The sequence below is a fragment of the Narcine bancroftii genome, chromosome 2 (assembly GCF_036971445.1).
Source record: "Narcine bancroftii isolate sNarBan1 chromosome 2, sNarBan1.hap1, whole genome shotgun sequence".
Classification (NCBI taxonomy): domain Eukaryota; kingdom Metazoa; phylum Chordata; class Chondrichthyes; order Torpediniformes; family Narcinidae; genus Narcine; species Narcine bancroftii.
Window position 1 is genome coordinate 240,778,047 of NC_091470.1, and position 20,528 is coordinate 240,798,574.

The 20,528-nt window shown below is 40.5% G+C and overlaps 1 protein-coding gene across 4 annotated transcripts in view; it reads right to left on the reverse strand.

The window, feature by feature from the left end:
- Positions 1 to 20,528, reverse strand: part of samd12 (sterile alpha motif domain containing 12) — a 99,646-nt gene that overhangs the window by 44,311 nt on the left and 34,807 nt on the right. For all 4 annotated transcript variants that reach the window (XM_069920574.1, XM_069920575.1, XM_069920573.1 and 1 more), the window contains exon 3: positions 18,057 to 18,192. In XM_069920574.1, the coding sequence (XP_069776675.1) occupies positions 18,057 to 18,192 (136 nt within the window). The remainder of the gene's footprint in view (positions 1 to 18,056; positions 18,193 to 20,528) is intronic.

The window sequence follows — 20,528 nt, forward strand, 5'->3', positions numbered from 1 at the left end:
TTAAAGTTTACAGTAATAGAAACCAATCGAATCCAAATGCAACGATTAAATACACACCCTGTCATGCTGATTATATTCACCATGTTGAGCTATCTATTGGAAGTGCAAAAGGATTCTGAAGTACATATTCAAATTTTGAAATCTTATTTGTTAGTAATCAGGGGCACACCTTAAACAAGATCATCTTACCCAAATTAAATTTTTAAGTGGCCTAAGACATGCACAGTCTTTGAACCAACAGACATCTATTCGTATTATGTTCATAAATATATGTATTGTACTTTTGATCATCATTGAAGGGAAGGTTTGGTAAGAGAGGATTTTGTTTTGCATAGATGGTTTGTTTGGCATGTAAATCGAGCATCATGTAGTGGCACTATAGATAGATTACAACTCTCAGAAGACTAGTGAACCGGCACGGGACGTCATAACGAGACGCACATGGTTCAGTATTTTAAAAGAATACACGTGTGACTTGAGTAAAGGAGTTCTGATTTATTTGCAACTGTGTATGTTGTTATTTTGCATTCATCAGCCACCACTGCGTTTTCAGTGGCTACAAATTGATAACCCTGACGGGTCCAAAATTAGCTTTTGGATACTGCAGCTGTTGCTGTTAAGCTACTGCCTTTCTGGATGGTAGAACAAGAGCTGTGGTTTCGACAAGCTGAGGCACAATTTCACCTCAGGAAGAATGAGGTGGATGCGACTCACTATTATCACCTCACCACTGCCTTGGACCAAGTCACTGCCAAACGAGTCTGTGACATCCTGCACGATCCACCAGAGCCTGGAGAGCACAAGTATGACACTCTAAAAACACTCCTGCTGCAAATTTAAGGCATATCCCAGAGAGAGAGAGAGAGAGAGAGCTGCCAGACTGTTACACTTGGAGGAGTTGGGTGACTGTGCCCCATCTGAACTAATGGACGACATGCTGTGCCTGGCATCTGGCCAATGGCCAGATATGTTATTCGAACAGTTCTTCCTGGAGAGGATGCCAGAAGACATTGGACTCTTATTATCACAGAGTTCTTTCAAAAATCCCAGGGCAGTAGCTGCAGAAGCAGACATTCTGTGGCTGGCAAAAAAAACCCACACTAAAACGTCTTTGGACAATGTCACTGCATCACAGCTGTCCGCACCCAGCAACTCTATTGTTAATGCTATTTCGCAAGCCAAAGGTCTCAACACACCAGCTCCTATAATGAGGCAACGTCTCAAGTCAAATAGAAAGCCTGTCGACACTTCCATCTGGTGTTTTTAACCACCGACATTGGGAAGTCAATGCGCGTAGGTGTTTGCCACCCTGTGCGTTTTCAGGAAACGCCCTGGCCAATCGTTGTTAATGACTGCGACAGTTGGCCTTCGATATGTTTGGGATCAGCTATCCAAACGTAAATTTTTCGTGGACACAGGATCAAAAAGTAGTGTTTTTCCACCAACCGATTTCGATACAGGTTATCCTACCCCTAACCTTCAACTCACAGCAGTCAATAGTTCCAACATACCCACGCATGGTCCCAAAAAAATGAATGTTCATTTCGAGGGAACATTTACACATGGTCTTTTATTATAGTGGCAGTGTCACGACCACTACTCAGGGCAGATTTCCTTCGAGCTCATTCATTCATGGTGTATTTAAAAGGGTGTCAGTTGGCGGATAGTACCACGTTTCAAACTATTTGCCTGACAGAATCGCATATGTTGTGTTAGGCCTTCAAGCCCCGTGTAAGACTGTGGATAAGTTCTCCACACTTGTACAAGAATTTCCCGAAATTACAACTCTGCAGTTTTTGACCCCCACCATGAAACATGGAGTAACTCACCATATTTCTACCAAGGGTCCTCCCATTCATGCTAAGGCATGTCTCTTGCTTCCAGAAAAACTGCATTTGGCTAAACAAGAATTACACAAAATGGAAGAGCTGGGGATAATTCGCAGCCCATGGACGACTCCATTACATTTAGTCCAAAAACACACCGGAGCGTGGAGACCTTGTGGAGATTATGGACGATTCAAAGACGCCACTATACTGGATCACTACCCTATTCCCAATATTCAAAATTTTTCAGTGAATCTGCATGGGGCGAAAATCTTTTCAAAAGTGGACTTGGTGCACGGATATCACCAGGTGCCAGTGGAAACAGACGACATTCCAAAAATGGCAATAATTACCCCTTTCAGATTGTCCAAATTTTTACGTATGCCTTTTGGGATAACAACTTATGGACGCGGCAGGGCGTGGCATGGCCATCTCATTTATCTAGACGATATATTGTCACCAGCAAAACTAAAGAAGAGCACATGGAACATCTACGTACACTCTTTAGACGTCTGTGAGAATTTGGACTGACCGTCAATCCAGATAAATGTGTTTTCGGACAAATGTCCATAGAAATCCTGGGGCATACAATCACCAACAAGGGTGTGGTTCTGCTGCCTTCCAAGATCAATACCATTACTGAACATTCCAGACCAACCACAGTCAAGAGTTCTTGGGCACGGTTAATTTTTAGCGTCGATTCCTTCCAGCAGCAGCTCAAGTTATGAAGCCTCTGTTCACTCTGCTGTATGGTAATGCCACATCTATTCAGTGGATAGATGAAAGTTGAAACACTTTCATAAAGTCAAAGGAACTATTAGCTCAAGCAACCACGCTCAGTTATCCAGCCCCAACCGCACCCACCGCCCTCCCCACAGATGTGTCTGATGTGGCAATAGGGGGCGCTCTGTAGCAGTATGTCGATGGACAATGGAAGCCATTGGCATTCTTTAGCCGGCACCTCCGTGAGGCCGAGAAAAAATACAGTACCTTTGATAAAGAGCTCCTATCCATTTATTTGTCCATCCGTCAGTTTTGTTACTTTTTGGAAGGCAGACACTTCACCATGTTCACAGACCATAAACCGTTGTTCTTCATGATTTCGAAGGTGTCGGAGCCCTGGTCAGGTTGACAAAAGCGGGAATTCTCCTTCATTTTGGAATTCTCTACCAGAATAATGAACATTTTTTGGAAAAGACAATGTAGTGGCTGATGCACTTTCCCACTCAATTGTGCTTGAGGTATGAGCTATGAACCACGGTATTGACTACGCAGCTCTCGCTGCTGCCCAAGCGCAAGAAGATGAGATGGAGTCATATCGTACCTCGATTACCAACCCACAATGGAAGGATGTGCAAAGAGATGCCGACAGCATGTTGTTCTTTTGCAACGTGTCAACAGGGCATCCACAGCCAATGGTTCCAGCTATGTGGAGACGTTGCATTTTGATTCTGTCCATGGTCTTTCTCATCAATCCACAAGATCAACCATTCATTTAATTTCAGACAGATTTGTTTGGCACTAAAGTCAAACTCTATCAGCATACGAAAGCACTGCTACAACCCTTCCCACCAGTAACTTGCCGCTTTGACCATGTCAACGTGGACATTGAGGGACCATTTCCAGTTTCACAAGGCTACCTTTATCTCTTCACGGGGATAGATAGATTTAAGAGATGGCCTGAGGCAGTCCCCATGGTGGATGCTTCTATAGACTCTTGTGCACAAGTAGACCTTAATCTCTGGGTGGCTTGCTTTAGCCAACTGGCGCACATCACTTCTGACAGAGGACCTCAATTTACATCTTCGTTATGGACAGCCTTATCTCAGCTGCTCGGCTTCATCCTACAAGCACCTATCGCCCGCAGTCCAACAGGATGGTTGAATGATTCCATCGTCACCTTAAATCAATCTTAATGTCCCATTTGGACATTTTTTGCTCTTTGCAAAGACACATTGAATAATGTGTGAAGTTTTCTCCCACATAATATAGGTCAGGGGTGTCAAACTCAAATTCACAGAGGGCCAAAATTAAAAACTTGGACTAAGTCATGGGCCAAACTAAATATTTATTGAAATTTTCAACAACATCTGCATGTTTTCTCTTCTTTCAACATATGTAATGTTAAACTTTTTCTTATTAAAATAAATGTTTAATAATAGTTTTGGTTAAACTCTTTCAAGAAGAAGCATTAACAAATGAGAAATAAAATATTCAATCAATAATATTTCTCTATAGCCTTTAAGCTCCTTTTAAATGTATTTTTTTTCACAAGCCAACAAGTCAAAAAAAAACAACTTGCTTCAATGAAAATCCAATCTTTCAACTATGAAGAGTCCAAAGTTAACCAAAGAAAATATTAATCCAAGCTTAGCTTGCTACACTCTGATGCATCTGGGTCTAAACCAGATACTTGGCATCTCTTCTTAGAGGCAAGTTAATCAAACTCTGGGGTCAGAATTTGCCTCCCACCTGTCTTGAAAGGTCCTGTTTTCTGTCTTTCGTTTGGCCATTTTTCGTAAGGGGTTTATTACATGTGAGTTAGGCGACAGGTCGCTAATGAAAGTAAACAGAGGAGGTGGGGGCGATTAGCGGGCTGATGCCAATGCATTTGCAAAGCATTCTGGGATTTGTAGTATCAGCTGTGCATGCTGCGGCGGCCAGCGGGCCAACTCTAATACATATTTGATATGATCTTGCGGGCCAAATATAATTATATCACAGGCCACGGGCCTGAGCTTTACATGTGTGATTTAGGTGAAGATGGGACTCACCAAAAGTTAAGCAAGGGAAACAAAGTGGCATCTGGTCAGAGGCTGAACAGCAGCGGCACTTCAAAATATGATTAATAGTCAAGTCACACACTACAAATCCAGGGAATTCATATCAAGGACGGTATTACATCTGAAGTAGGCTTCAGATTACTCAGTGCCTTGTGGTCAATGATACATTCACCATGTTCTCAGTTGGATAGGTCCACCTTTGACACTCTTTTCACATCTCAGGGGCCACTTCAGACACTGAAAAGCTTCAACAACATCCAAACTTTGCCAGCAAAGCCTTGAAATGATTGTGACAACTCTTGATCTCAATCTTTTTCTCAAAGTTCATTGTGATCCATTGCCTCCTAACCCTCCTAATTACTTGCTGCACTTTTTGTAGTAGGACTCTCAGATTCCTTTCCATCACATTTGTAGTCTTCCTCCATTAAAATAACAGTACATTGCCCCGTATCCAAAGTTCTCAATACTGAAAAGATCCAAAAAAACACATTTAAAAAAAAAAAAAGGCGCCGTCATGATGTCCCAAGTTGAAAAAAAAATTAATCGCCCAATTTGCTCATGTTGGGCCTTGACGCTCTGTTGGTGCCAGTTTGTTAACAGGAGCTCAGAACCAGTCGGGAAAACAAACGCTAAATGGCTGGGTGTTCGCTCAGAGAAGCAGGCTGGAATTTCGAGCCAACAGAGAGCGACTAAAGGAAGTCGGCGGGTCAGGCAACACATGGGGAAAGATTAGGTGCAAGGGTCAGCCCTTAAACCAAGGGTCCTCATTTCAGGCAACTCCCACTCCTCTCTCTTTCCATTTCTTCCTTACCCTCCACTGTACTTGGTTACAAACTGCGTGCCGCTGACTCCCAGCTGCAAGGAGTTGGAAGAATGCTTTGGGGAGGTGTTGGGATCGGCAGCAGCAATAGGGAGGAACGGCGAATGCGGTTTTTGGATTTTCTCAGTTTTGTTCCAATAACTGAAAAAACCCAAAAATTGAACAACATCTGGTCCCAAGTGTTTCATATATGGGAATGTGTACTGTATTTCATTCATCCTTCCAAAATTTATAGCCTCACATTTTCCCCACATTATATTGTGTTATCTTCAATTTGCTAACCACTTAGCTTTGCCTATCAGTAAATTTGGCAAGAGTCCATTCTGTCCCTTCATTCCAAGTTAACAATATGTTACTCCAGTAACATCCTACCGGTTACTCACTAAATATCTTGGCCCTGATTTATTGGTTTCTGTCAGTTAGCCAGACCCACACCCCTGCCAACATATTATCCACCAACATATTATCCATAACCCATGAGCTCTCATCTTACACAATAATCAAATGCTTTAATGTTACATCCTTTTAATATCCTCTGCTTGTTGCATCATCAAAAATATCTTGTAAACAATTCCCCTGGAAGGAATGCAGAACACTACACTTAGAGCTTCACGAAAGGAAGAGATCACAGATAGAAAGGAAAAGATACAGGGATGTAGTCAAAGCCTCAGAACAATTCAACCCCATCTTTGGCCATTGTGAATCACTGGCCCATTACTGCTCACATTAGAGAAGGAGCATTTGGAATGGCTTTGAGAATCTTGAGGCCATGCATACACAATAGAAGGAGCACACCTCATTCCACTCAACCACGCCATCTGTAGAACAGTCTGCAGTCCTGCATTGGCCTCTTCAATAATCGCAGTAACCACAAAATGTTTCCTTGCACCACATATCTCTCAACTGAAACACGTTTAGATTGTGAGCTTTATAATCAAAATTCACTTGCTTGGGAAATCCACTCAAATATAAAAAATGAAAATCTTTTTTGTAATAACTGTGCTGAATGCCAGTCACAGAGCAACAAGTATTTAAAATGTAAACCAAAAAAAAGTACTTCAGAATTTGGGAAAAAAATATCAGTTGCAAATGCAGAAGTCTGGAAACAATTAATCATTGACAAATGGAATGAAGCCTGGGGTTGGAATTTCAGACAAAGAATGAAGGGTCCAATAATAGGCAATATCTATTTGGCTTCCCCTACACAGAAAGTCTAAGTTACTTAGTCATGCAAGGAGCTGAACAAAACTTGGTTGCAAATTCCAAAAGCAACATTTCCTACTTGTTTGACCCAACAAATAAACTGACTCTCCACTAAAGGTAGTGTCATGGTTCATATTAATTGAATTTATTAGTTTCTGTCCTGGATCTGTGACAGTGCTGACTTCATTTTTTTTGCCTCGGGTAATTTTTTTTTGCTGCTCATTATTCACTTTATTTATAGGACGATCAATAAACTCAAATAGCAAAGCTCTGCAAAATACAAACAATGCATTTAAAACTCATTGTAAATCATCATAAAATTTATTCAATAACCTGTTGAAGAATCACTGAAACATAATTGTGCAAATGGGAAACAAGATTTATTAGTAGAAGAGAAATGATGAAGGGAATTTACTGAATGGCAAATTCATCAAGCACTTTCAGCTTTTAATCTTTAAGGTCCATTGGCTTTCAGTTTAACAGAGATGAGTTTGATTATTTGCAAGTAACCTTTCAGCTGGATGCAGCATAATTGACAAGAGGGCGCCAATAAATAGAACCACTTCCACCACAATTGCATGGTGATGATCTTTTTTCAATTTAATTGAAAAGGCATTTGAATTTAATATCACCAACATTTCAGGGGCTTATGAAACTCAGTGGAAAAAGTGGCATGTTTGAGCTGCATGGTCTTGATGTTCATGTTACCTGAGCTCATGCAAGGCTCAGAATTTGCAATGAAACACAAAAATCTGCAGATGCTGTGATTGTAGTTAAAACACAGAAGTCCTAAAGGAACTTTGCAGGTCTCGCAGTGACCACAGGAAGAAAATATATAATGAACGTTTTGGGCCTGAGCCCTCCATTAAGGTTGGTCTGTTTACAACTGCTTTGCGAATTTTTTTTTTTGAAGACAACGTGGAAGTTTGAATGTTTTTAAAATGTTGATAATTCACAGGGGACTTCTGGAGAAAATATCTATTTATACAATGATCAGGAAGGATTTGAAACAGAAATAAACCTTTTTCAAACTTTTTTCTTGTTTTTTGAGAAAATAATATCAAATACATAGACACATATAATATAAAGTTCAGGTAAAATAAATTAAAATTACCATTAGTAAACAAGATACACATGATCCATGTTATTAATAAAAAAGAAAAAAAAACTATAACTAATCTAATTTCTAACCACAAGCAGAAATAAACCTGACATAAAAAGAAATGACAACATGTCAAAAATCCAATTTGTTTGTCAATTCTTCCAGAAGGAAACATATTGCTAGACCAAGGCAGGACTTTTGTCCTATATCACATGGGCAAGTTATTACTTATTCTTGGTTGCCTCAGAGGTTGCAGTCAATGACTAAGCCTTAGCAATTTCTAACATCTGACAAAAAAAACTTTGTTGTCTTTGCCTTTCAGTTATCTGCTGTTGCAGAGTGTCAGATGAGATATCCCTGGAGTCCAGTAAGATCATCAAGCTAGCTAAACACCAATCACATTAAAGATTTATCACATGAAAACTTTGTTTAGCATTCTATATTTAAACTCAGTTTATGGGTTTAAATATATACACAGCTAAATATTAATATTTTAAGAACCTTTTCATTTTTCCACATGCACGAGTTTATTTTTTAACTTGGTAATTAGCTTAGTAGGATATTAATATCTCAGGCATTCTGTAAATAAGCATAAGATTTTCAGCGGAATGCATTTGCACAATGTGAAAATCAATTCAAGTAATTTCAGTTTGTTTACATTGGAGGACATTTTAGATATTCACACAAAGTCACACATGCATAAAATATGTGTTACTTTTGCATTTCCATAGATCCAAATAAACACCACTGGCTTCGCTGTTATTCCAAGTGAATAATTGTCACCATTTTCTTATCCTTGTTGGTCACATCCCAAGATGAAAACAAGGGAAAAAAATCTAACCACTCTTTATTAAGCCATCTAGATGCCCACCTTCTGTTCTTTTAAAGATACCAAAAGCTTGCACAAGAAATAACAAGAGATATTAGCTGGAACCAGTTTCATAAATGCCTTTTCATTTACAGTGCCCTCCATAATGTTTGGCACAAAGACACTTTTTTTCCTCCTTTATTTGGCTCTGTGCTCCACAGTTTTAAATTTGTAATCTAACAATTCACATGTAAACGTGCACATTCCAGATTTTATTCAAGGTTATTTGTATATATTTTGGTTTGAGAAAGTGGTTGGTATTCCATGGAAGACCTCCATTCTTGATGACAGAAGAATTCTCATAATAATGAAGGAAAAACCCCAAACACATGTCTGACAGATCAGAAACACTCTTAAGGAAGTAGGTGTGGATATGTCAATGACTGCCGTCTATAGAAGACTACATGAAAATAAATATAAGAGGCTACACTGCAAGATGTAAACCACTAGTTAGCCATTGAAACAGGATGGCCAGGTTACAGTTTGCTAAGAACTATTTAAAAGAGCCTGCAGCAATCAAGAAAAGTGTACTGTGGACGGATGAGACCAAAATTAACCTGTGTCTAAGTGATGGTAAGAGCAAAATGAGAAGGCGTAAAGGAAATGCCCAAGATCCAAAGCATACCACCTTTGTCATTGCTTGCATCTTGTAGTGTAGCCTCTGTATTTCTGTTCACGAAATCTTCTGCCGACAGTAGTCTGACATATCTACACCTGCCTTGTGAAGAATGTTTCTGATCTGTCGGACACAAATTTGGGAATTTTTCTTCATTCTTCTGTCATCAGCAGTGGAGATCTTCCTTGGAATATCAGTCACTGTGATTACTGAGCTCACCAGTAATGCTCTTTCTTCTTAATGATGTTCCAAACTGTTGATTTTGATAATCCTAAGGTTTGGATAATGTCTCTTACAGTTTTATTCTTGTTTTTTTAGCCTCATAATGTCTTCTTTGACTTACATTAGCACAACTTTGGTCCTCGTGTTGATAAATGTCAACTGCAGGCTCCAAAGTTAATCAAAAGCTTAGAAGCAAGCCTAGCTCTCTTATACCTGCAATTAAATATACCTAAATAATCACAAACACCTGTAAAGCCAAATGTCCAAAACATTATGGTGCCTTGAACTGAGGGAACTATGTATTAAAAAGTGCTATAATCCAAAATGTGCACTTTAATCACAAATGAATTGTTTGATTACAAATTTAAAACTTTGGAGCATAGGGGCAAAAAAAGGAAAAAACATGTCTTTGTCCCAGTTGCATAAACTGACAGCAACTTAAAAGTGAAAGGCAAAGTTTATGATCTTTAGTAATGTATTTCCAGATTTTTGGAAAGTAGCGTTTTTCAAAATATTTTTTTTTTCTTTGGCTTGGCTTCGCGGACGAAGATTTATGGAGGGGGTAAAAAGTCCACGTCAGCTGCAGGCTCGTTTGTGGCTGACAAGTCCGATGCGGGACAGGCAGACACGATTGCAGCGGTTGCAAGGGAAAATTTGTTGGTTGGGGTTGGGTGTTGGGTTTTTCCTCCTTTCCCTTTTGTCAGTGAGGTGGGCTCTGCGGTCTTCTTCAAAGGAGGTTGCTGCCCGCCAAACTGTGAGGCGCCAAGATGCACGGTTTGAGGCGTTATCAGCCCACTGGCGGTGGTCAATGTGGCAGGCACCAAGAGATTTCTTTAGGCAGTCCTTGTACCTTTTCTTTGGTGCACCTCTGTCACGGTGGCCAGTGGAGAGCTCGCCATATAACACGATCTGGGAAGGCGATGGTCCTCCATTTTGGAGACGTGACCCATCCAGCGCAGCTGGATCTTCAGTAGCGTGGACTCGATGCTGTCGACCTCTGCCATCTTGAGTACTTCGACGCTTGGGGTGTAAGCGCTCCAATGGATGTTGAGGATGGAGCGGAGACAATGCTGGTGGAAGCGTTCTAGGAGCCGTAGGTGGTGCCGGTAGAGGACCCATGATTCGGAGACGAACAGGAGTGTGGGTATGACAACGGCTCTGTATACGCTTATCTTTGTGAGGTTTTTCAGTTGGTTGTTTTTCCAGACTCTTTTGTGTAGTCTTCCGAAGGCGCTATTTGCCTTGGCGAGTCTGTTGTCTATCTCATTGTCGATCCTTGCATCTGATGAAATGGTGCAGCCGAGATAGGTAAACTGGTTGACCGTTTTATATATATATATATATATATATATATATATATATATGCTTGAATGATATCCCAATCTTAACATTCCAAACAAGTTTGCTTATACAGAATAGGTTGACCAATGTGGTATGTTGCATCCCTGAAGTACAATAGAGAAATATGACGTAAAATGGAAGCCAAAGCAAAATAGGTTGGTACAATACAGGTACACAATCCTTTATCTGGACATCTAAAATCCGGCAAGTGGGGCAAGCGAGAGACCGGCGGCGCGAGTCGGGCGGGCGAGAGACCGGCGGCGCGAGTCGGGCGGGCGAGAGACCGGCGGCGCGAGTCGGGCGGGCGAGAGACCGGCGGCGTGAGTCGGGCGGGCGAGAGACCGGCGGCGCGAGTCGGGCGGGCGAGAGACCGGCGGCGCGAGTCGGGCGGGCGAGAGACCGGCGGCGCGAGTCGGGCGGGCAAGGGGGTTGGATACGGCAGCACAATTCAGGTGGATTTAAATCTGTTAAAATCTGAAATTCGGAACACACTGTCCTCAAGGGTTCCGGATAAAGGATTGTGTACCTGTATAACTTGTTTTTACATCAGTTAATTCCAAAAGTCCACATAGATCAAACTATACATTAGATTTATTATAATCATAAATCTATATGATAGATTTATGTTTTAGATGTGGACAAGAGATTAGTACATTTTTGTATTCTACTTGGCAGTGTCCTAAAGTAAAACCTTTCTGGTTTGATGTGTGTAATTTATTTTAACGAATAACCAGGATCAAATTCCTGCATGATCCAATACCCTTTCTGTTAGGTAATATGAAAAGGTATTACACCTGAATTAAAATTAAAAATGTATCAAATAAAGTTTGTAAAAATTGCCTTAGCAGTATCTAGAAAATGTAACTTGGAAATCAGAAACAGATTTAGGAATTGAGAGATGGAATGTGGAAATTTGTGGTTGTATAGCACTTGTGAATTGGAAAAAATGGCGTGTGTGTGTGTGTGTGTGTGTGTGTGTGTGTGTGTGTGTGTGTGTGTGTGCCGCGCGCGTTAGGATGACGATTGTCCTACTTTCAGGTAAGTCCCTTTCCTCTCTTTTTCCATTTCTACTTTACCTTCCCCTATTTACTTTTCTCTCCAACTTTCCCTCTCAAGCTCTGTGCCACTCATCAAAGAGCAGACTCCTAGGCAGGAGTGGGGATGTCAGTCTCCCAGGCAAGAGCGGGACCTCAGGCTCAGTAGTCTTCCCTTCCCTCCTTGGCACAGTGGAGCTCCCCAACAATGACTCCAAACTATCCCCTCAGCCTACTACCGCACATGCACACCACACTCCCCAGTGTACATGTACAGTAGGCTTAGCAGGGGAGGATTCAGAATCGGGACTCAGACTTTGAGTTCAGGAGCTATGGTGATCAGGGAGGCAGGAGCTTGCCAACTTGCAGTGAGTGTTCCACCAGCCCGGGAAGCCTCAGCAGCAGCGGTGGGTTTGTATTGGGGATTGGCTGTGGTTGGGAGGTCTCTGTGATCGGTGCCGCCGTTGCAGCCAGCATTTTTATCAGTGAGAATTAAACATTATTTTAATGCTTAAAAAGCATTCCCTTGTTGTTTGTGCTGTATAAACACTGTTACAAATGACCAAAAAAGCTGTTTATCCAACATAGGCCCAACCATTTCAGATAATCAGAGTTGTATTGTACTTCCAGTCATGAACCTTGTTATCATGTCAGAGATTTTCTCTGCATCAGATTCACACTTAATGACATTGATCAGTATTCAAAGCATATCTCAGCTCCTTCTGACACAAATTAGAGCTCAAAGGTCCGGCAAAGACGGCCAAGGAAGTCAGAGTACAACACGCTCAGTTTTACTTGCAAAGAATGGTTAATCTCAAAGCCATTTCAGAATTCACTGCTCAAACCTCTCCCAAGTCCAGCATGCTTAAAACAGCAGGAAATACTTGTTGCAACATGTGGCTGCTGAGCCAACACATGGGGATCTTAATGGCAAGGCTATTGGTGCACTTCATTACTGAAGGTTTCAGTATGATGGTACAAGACTACCAAATGACAGGGCAAAAACCTCAGGACAGAGGCACACAGTATTAATTTGAAAATAATATACCCCCTCCATCTTTTTGGTTAAATATATAGACACTAGATTGAACATTATCTGCAATCTTGGATTTAAGGCTACAATGGCAGATGCATGAACACCCCACCTGATAATCCTTAATCTCATTCTCATGACTGGAACTGCTCTCTCAGGGAAGTTGAAGGTAGCTGGATCATAGAAAGGCAGCCTTCATTAATTCTTGCAATTTGCCACTCAACACAGCTTAACAGAAGTCACATAAGCTCTGTATTCATGAAGGAACAACTTCATTAATTTTGGCTTCAGCAAGAAGGTGGCAGCATCTCAGGCATTTTGCCAGTTTTATCACAAATGTAGGTTGCCACAGACTTCACTCATGCACCCATTTGGACTCTTGAATAACCCAGATCTCATAATATAAAAAGACATTTTTCACACCTTAAGAATTGTGGGACATAGGAAGGATGGTGAAAAATGACATTTTCTGCTGTTATGACTTTAACCCCTTGGGGGAAATCCACACTACATGCCATATTCCGCACCTGCACATGGCCAGAGGATAGATTAAGTAAAGGGTTGACATCTCCTTTCATGACCTTTGACACCTATATTCATTACAATCTTATCACCTGAACTGCAATACAAACAGCCTCATTCCAGTGAAGTAGGAGGATAGCAGCAAAACCTCATGTTCTGCTCAGTAGCATCCTATTATATGTGCACAATAATCCCAACGACTTTGGCACAAATCACTGCAAATGGCACAAGCTGGTAAAGAGAAGACAGTAGTGGGTACCTGAGGAACATCAGTCAGTGGATCCCAGACTAGCAAGAGTAGAGATTTCAATGAAGACTTGCATAACATAGCCACTTCCAGTTGAATCTAGAAGGATTTATCCACAGGTTGTTAAGGAAACTTCCAGAGATACCTCTGAACAGCCTGCATAAAATTCATTCAACTACCTCCACAGTGCACCAAAAAGCAACAAGCCTCTAGATACTGCTATTGAAATCCATTTGCACTGCAGGAACTTGTATTAAATAAAGAAATTAATCCCTGCTCCAATTATTTTAATAACTTGTAACATCTCTTCCCAAAGAATAGGATCCTACATTTTAAGAGATGCTACAGTTGAGTACCTCCTTCTATTCTTCATTATTTTAAGCTAACAGAGAAGATGGTGAACATCTCTTCATTACCCTATATTTGTACTTGACAAGTTTGTGAGAGTACCTTTATTTTTCTTTTAAAAAATCTAGTCTCTTGTTCACCCTTACATGTTTGCAATATGATAACATTTATTGTGATATTGCTCCATTGGGAGGGGGATTCTTACTTCTAGAAGAACAACTCAACACATCTCCTGTCAGGTTTGTCTCACGATGGCCCTGGCAAGTCTTTTGACCCCTGGAGCACTGGACTTCCTGTCTGCAGCATCTCCCTAGTGGGTGCTTCAATGCACTATTCCGTACATGTGGGAACTCTTCTCCACTGTAATTTCACTCCCAAATACTAGCCATGGTGCTTACTGCTCCTATTAACATACCAAAGCAGAGAGGTTCTACTGCAGCTATACAGGGCCTTGGTGAGACCATACCTAGAGTATTTTGTACAGTTTTGGTCTTCTTATCAGAGGAAATACATCCTTGCCATAGAGTGAGTGCAAAGAAGGTTCACTAGATTGATACCAGAGATGGTAGGACTTGCGCATGAAGAAAGACTGGTTTGACCAGGCTTATACTAGAAGATTGAGGTGGGATCATAGAACCATATCAAATCCTTAAGAGATTGGACAAGCACGATGCAGGAATGTTGTTCCCGATGTTTTGGAAAAACAGAACCTGGGGGTCTCAGTTTAAGGATAGGGGAGTGGGGGGAGGGAAGTCGTTTAGGACTGAGATGAGAAAAATATTTTTCTTTCAGAGAGTGGTAAATCTGTGGAATTCTTTGCCACAGGAAGTAGTTGAAGCCAGTTCCTTATCTATATTTAAGAGGGAGGTAGATTTGGCCCTTGGGGCTAAGGGGATCAGGGGTATGGGGAGAAGGCAGGTACTGGGTATTGAGTAGATGATCAGCCATGATCAAAAAGAATGGCAGTGTAGGCTCAAAGGGCCAAATGGCCTACTCCTATACCTATTTTCTATATTTCTACATCTTTGGGGGGCTGACATCTTTTGATTATTCCAGTGAATTTAGATTGGCTTCATTGGGAACTGTGCAGGTGACTTTTAGTGCTCCTTTCTGGGTGTGGGTGTTACGGAAGTAATTGCACATTTCATATTTTATTTTCACCAGAGGGGTCCCAATTTGGTGTTAGCACTAAACACAGCATTTTGGTACTCCAAACAAGAGATGGAATCCAATTTTCAGCATTCATCTCTTTCCTTTCAATAAGTGGTACCCAAATTTTGGCTATACCCAATTGCCACTGAATGAAGTTAACTGCAACATAAAGAAAACTAAGGACAACAAAAGAGTTATACACAAGTAAAGCAGAAATTAGCCAACAGAAGTAGTAAAATATTAAAATCTCTAGACACCACCATTGAAGTAAAAACACACAATGCTGGAGAAACTCAGCAGGTCAAACAGTGTCCTTTAGCAAAGGTAAAAATATATAACCGTTTCAGGCTTGAGCCCTTCATCAAGGTATGGAAAAATGTCGACAGGCATTCAAGCAAAAGAGTAAAGGGTGGGGGTGGGGGGGTAAGCGTGGTCACAAAGGCAGGAGGTAATAGGTGAAGAAGGGAAGGAGGGAACAGCAGCGATCAAGGGGAGGAGGGATGGCTGGGTGAAAGGAGAGAGGAGAACTTGAAAGGGGAAGGGAAGGATGGAGGAGGAAGAGGAGAGCAGGTTAGCAGAAACCAGTAAAGTTGATGATAATGCCATTTGACTGGAGAGTGTTCAAAAGGAAAATCAGGTGTTGTTCCTCCAATTTGCAGGTTGTCTTGGTGGGATAGTACATAAGGCCATGGACAGACATGCGAGTATGAGAGTGTGACAAAGAAATAAAATGGTTGGCTACTGGGAGGTTTCTGTCACAGTTGTGGACAGCGAAGGTGCTCAGCAAAGTGATCTCCCAATCTGCGCTAACAGAAAGCTGTTGTTTAATACCAGGGGAATTAAATACCATAGTGAGGAAGTTATGCTTCATGTATACAGGGCATTGGTGAGCACATCTGGAGTATATGGTATTAGTCCCTTTATTTAGGAAAGGATATTAATTTATTGGGTATAATTAAAAGAAGATTTACTAGATGAATATTTGGAAGGGGCCAGCTACAAAGAAAGATGGGTTAGGCTAGGTTTGCATTAGCAGGAGGGTAGAAATGACAGAGTGGACTTGTTTGAAAAAAAAATCTTAGAATTAATGCAGGATGAAAATCAGACAAATTGTTTCCTCTTGAAATAGTTTTCTAAATATCAGCACCTTTCTTTGGCTTGACTTCGCAGATGAAGCTTTATGGAGGGGTATGTCCACATCTGCTGCAGGCTTGTTGGTGACTGACAAGTCCGATGCAGGACAGGCAGGCACGGTTGCAGCGGTTGCAAGGGAAAATTGGTTGGTTGGGGTTGGGTGTTGGGTTTTACCTCCTTTATCTTTTGTCAGTGAGGTGGGCTCTGCGATCTTCTTCAAAGGAGGTTGTTGCCCGCCGAACTGTGAGGCGCCAAGATGCATGGTTGGAGGCGATATCAGCCCACTGGCGGTGGTCAATGTGGCAGGCACCAAGAGATTTCTTTAAGCAGTCCTTGTACCTCTTCTTTGGTGCACCTCTGTCTCGGTGGCCAGTGGAGAGCTCGCCATAGAACATGATCTTGGGAAGGCGATGGTCCTCCATTCTGGAGACGTGACCCACCCAGCGCAGTTGGGTCTTCAGCAGCATGGATTCGATGCTTGCGGACTCTGCCAGCTCGAGTACTTTGATGTTGGTGATGAAGTAATTCCAATGAATGTTGAGGATGGAGCGGAGACAGCGCTGATGGAAGCGTTCTAGGAGCCGTAGGTGATGGTAGAGGACCCATGATTTGGTGCCGAAAAGGAGCGTGGGTATGACAATGGCTCTGTACACGCTGATCTTTGTGTGTTTCTTCAGGTGGTTGTTTTTCCAGACTCTTTTGTGTAGTCTTCCAAAGGTATCTACTTTGAGACTAATTGCCTAATTGACAGAATTTAGGCAATTTGTCCCCCCCCCCCACCACAACCCAAATATCATGTGGCTTTGGTATGCTCTTCCTCCAAGGGGTGATGGAAACATGGTCTTTGAATATTTTGAAAGCAGAGGTAGATAAGCAAAGAGTTCAAGGTTACCATGGACAGCTGGGAATGAGGTAACAATTATATAAACTACGATTTTATTAAATGATGTTGCAGGTTCAAAGGGTCAAGAGGGTGATTCCTGCTCCCAATATGTACACCTGTGTTCAACCAATAAAAAAAAATCAAGTACAATCATTTTCTTTCCTGTCTACAGAAAATGGAAAGTTGTATCATTGAATGCATAAAGGTCAAATTCATCTTCTACAATCCTTCCCCTCACAAAAGAGAATGCCTAGTAAACTTTGGAGAAGTGTTCATCAGACTTTAATGCAAGCAATTTGAGGAGAATAAAGGGCCATTACTAACATGTTAATTGAAGAGAAGAACCAACATTATTTTAATCTGAGACTTTCCATCTCAAAAGAATCAAGCAACAAACTACATTTTCAGGCAAAATGTTTTAGCAAACTATTCACTATAAATAATAATTAAGAATAACAATTAAATCTAAAAATTTCCAATGAAATAGTAAAATGCAAACTTAGAATGTGTACACAAGTTTTATGGTGACCAATATAAATCAACAAAGACGCTGCACTGTTCTGAGTCTGCACTCTCACTTTCTGTCACACAAATGACATGGAGCACCAGCATTACCAGCAACTCCTCAACAATCCAAATGTTGTAAAAAAAAAATGTCAAACCATCTCGACTTTCAGAATTATGCATCTTTACCTTTGCTACCATAAAGGACACGGTTTGACCTGGTGAGTTCTTTTACTTCAACCACGGTGTCCACAGGATTTTGTGATTTACTTCTGCTTTCAGAAAAAATTGTTGGATGACTTGATGGAACTAGAAAGGAATACCAAGAGAAAACGCCAAGGAAAGAGCAAGTGTCTTCAAACACCGAGGCAACTTAAGTGACATTGACATCTATTAGATTGTTCTAATTTTACAGTACCTGTTATATCATGCTGTTTGAAAGACTCACTGTACATCTGATATTGATTGGGACAGTGCTTCTTTAGCCATTTACAAACTTCCTGTTGAGTCCATAAAGCTACTGGTTTGCTTAGCTTCACTTGACCAGGATTTGACTGGAAAATACAAATTCAATATTAATGTAACAATATCAAAAACAAATTCTTCAGAAAAAGTTAAGCAACGTAATGTTTTGTTTGTGTTCAAAGTTTACATATAGGGTTTCCTCACACACCTAGTAATCTCTTTAAAGAGTTAATGAATACAAATGGAGGGCCAACTCCAACTTCCTACTGAAACATGATAGTGGATATCAGAATAAATTAAATCATAAAACAAAGACAATCTGCAATAAAAACATGGAATTATCAAGATGTCAATATTTAATACATCAGCACAAGTAACTTAATAAATGTACTCCTCATTCCTGTTTCTCAATTAACTTTAAGGTCAATGTCTACTTGGGCCTGCTCTATCCCTTCTAATAATTATTTGCACGCAATTTTACAAGCTGAATAGGTACAATCTCCAACCAGATGGCATTAACATTGACTTTTCTGTTTTCTGTTAACCTGCTCTCCTCTTCCTCCTCCCGCCTTCCCTAGATTACAAAGGCTAGGACACAAGTATTCACACAAACACCAAAAGGGCTGTGCAAGCTCTTTCTCAAAAGATAATAAAGGAGCTGAACTTGGACTCCATAAGTGTCTCGCCTGCATTCTGACAATGGCAGAAGTAGTAGCATAACTTGCACATATTTCCATATATTTACAAAATGGACAAGACACAAGTTGCCCTAAACCATCGCAACTATATGCGCCAGGCACAGTTTGTTTGATGTGTCTAAAACATTACAAAACTTTTGACTAAACAAATTTTGGATTGTGTTTTGGCATCACTATCTATGAAAAGTGAGCATCTTGGAATTGAACAATCCATCTTGCAGTCCTTAGTTATGTTGAAGTATCCTCAGGAAGACTATAAATTTTCAACTCCAAAACAATGATACAAATTCAATGTGGTTTACTGAAAGAACACATTTATATAACCAAAGTATTTTTCTCTTTGCCCTTGTTCCTGCATTTGATTAATCCAGAAGCTATGCAGAGGGGTAAACTTTATCTCAATAATATTAGAAAATACAAAACCATAGTGAGACATCAACGCCAACCCACCACTGTTCAAATTATACCACACAATGCCAGTAATATTTCCCATTATCTTTAAAATCTATCCAAAGTTAGTGCTTTCACATACTCCACTAATTGGAGTTATATCCAAGTTCTTGGCAATAAATTTGAAAAAAAGTGTATAAATATTTAATTTTTTTTTTTAAAAAGAAACCATTAGGACATATAAAATATATTTCATTCCTCATTTTACTACACAATTAATATACTCCAACGAAAAATGGTGAAAATAGGCTGTTGTTGAGGGAAAACCTTTAAAAAAATAAATCCTTCAGATTTAATAGGTATTTGTGGTGATTCTAGCAATTTTAATTTTGACTTCAGATATACTGTACTCAGCCTGTTCACACAGAAGTCCACCAATGGCCTCAATGAAAGTACCTCTGCAGCCATTGCAATTGGCTGTGAGAACAAGGAATTAGAACCTATAAATGTTGCTGCTCCTGACCATTTCCTAGCATTTACTAGATTTGCATGGCCGAATTTCAAATAAAGTAGGCAAGGTTCATTCAATTGCCAAGGAATTAAGAATGGCCATTCGATAACAATAATTTGAGCAAAATACTGATGAGTATCCAACAACTGTCATCAGAAGATGGAGATTAGGAAGCATCTAAATAGGTTACAATTTTAATTTTAGTTTTATTAAATAAAAATATCTACAGGATCTTGTTATATGGTGTTAGAGTACCATATAGTGAAAATATTTGGAAAATGTGATTCGAGCAAGTCAGAATCAAAGTTTATTGTCATGAACACATCACAAAATTTGTTGTTTTGCGGCAACATCACAGTGCAAACATTTATATAAATCATCTTACAAAATAAATAAAAACAGTGCAAGAAAAAGTCAAGGTAGGGCAGTGTCTATGGTTCATTGTTCATTCAGGAATCTGATGGGAGAGGGGAAGAAACTGTTCTTGTGCCATTGAATGCTCGTCTTCAGGCTCCTGTACCCTTTTCCTGATGGTAGCAGAGTGAAGAGGGCATGGCCTGGGGAGGTGGGGGTCCTGGAGGATACAGTCCGAAGACACCACCTCTTGCAAGTGTCTTCAATATACCCGTGATGTCGCAAGTGTTTTCAAAGTGCCTTCCCTAAAAGTCATCCGCTTCATACAATCAGAATGGACTGCAGGTACAAGGAAAAACTATTATTAAACCAAAAGAGATGGAGGGATATCCAATTGGCATAAAATGATGAGAGATACAAAATGCAGAGAGTCTTCTTTCCCTATAGCAAGTTCAGCATCCTGCAGGCACAG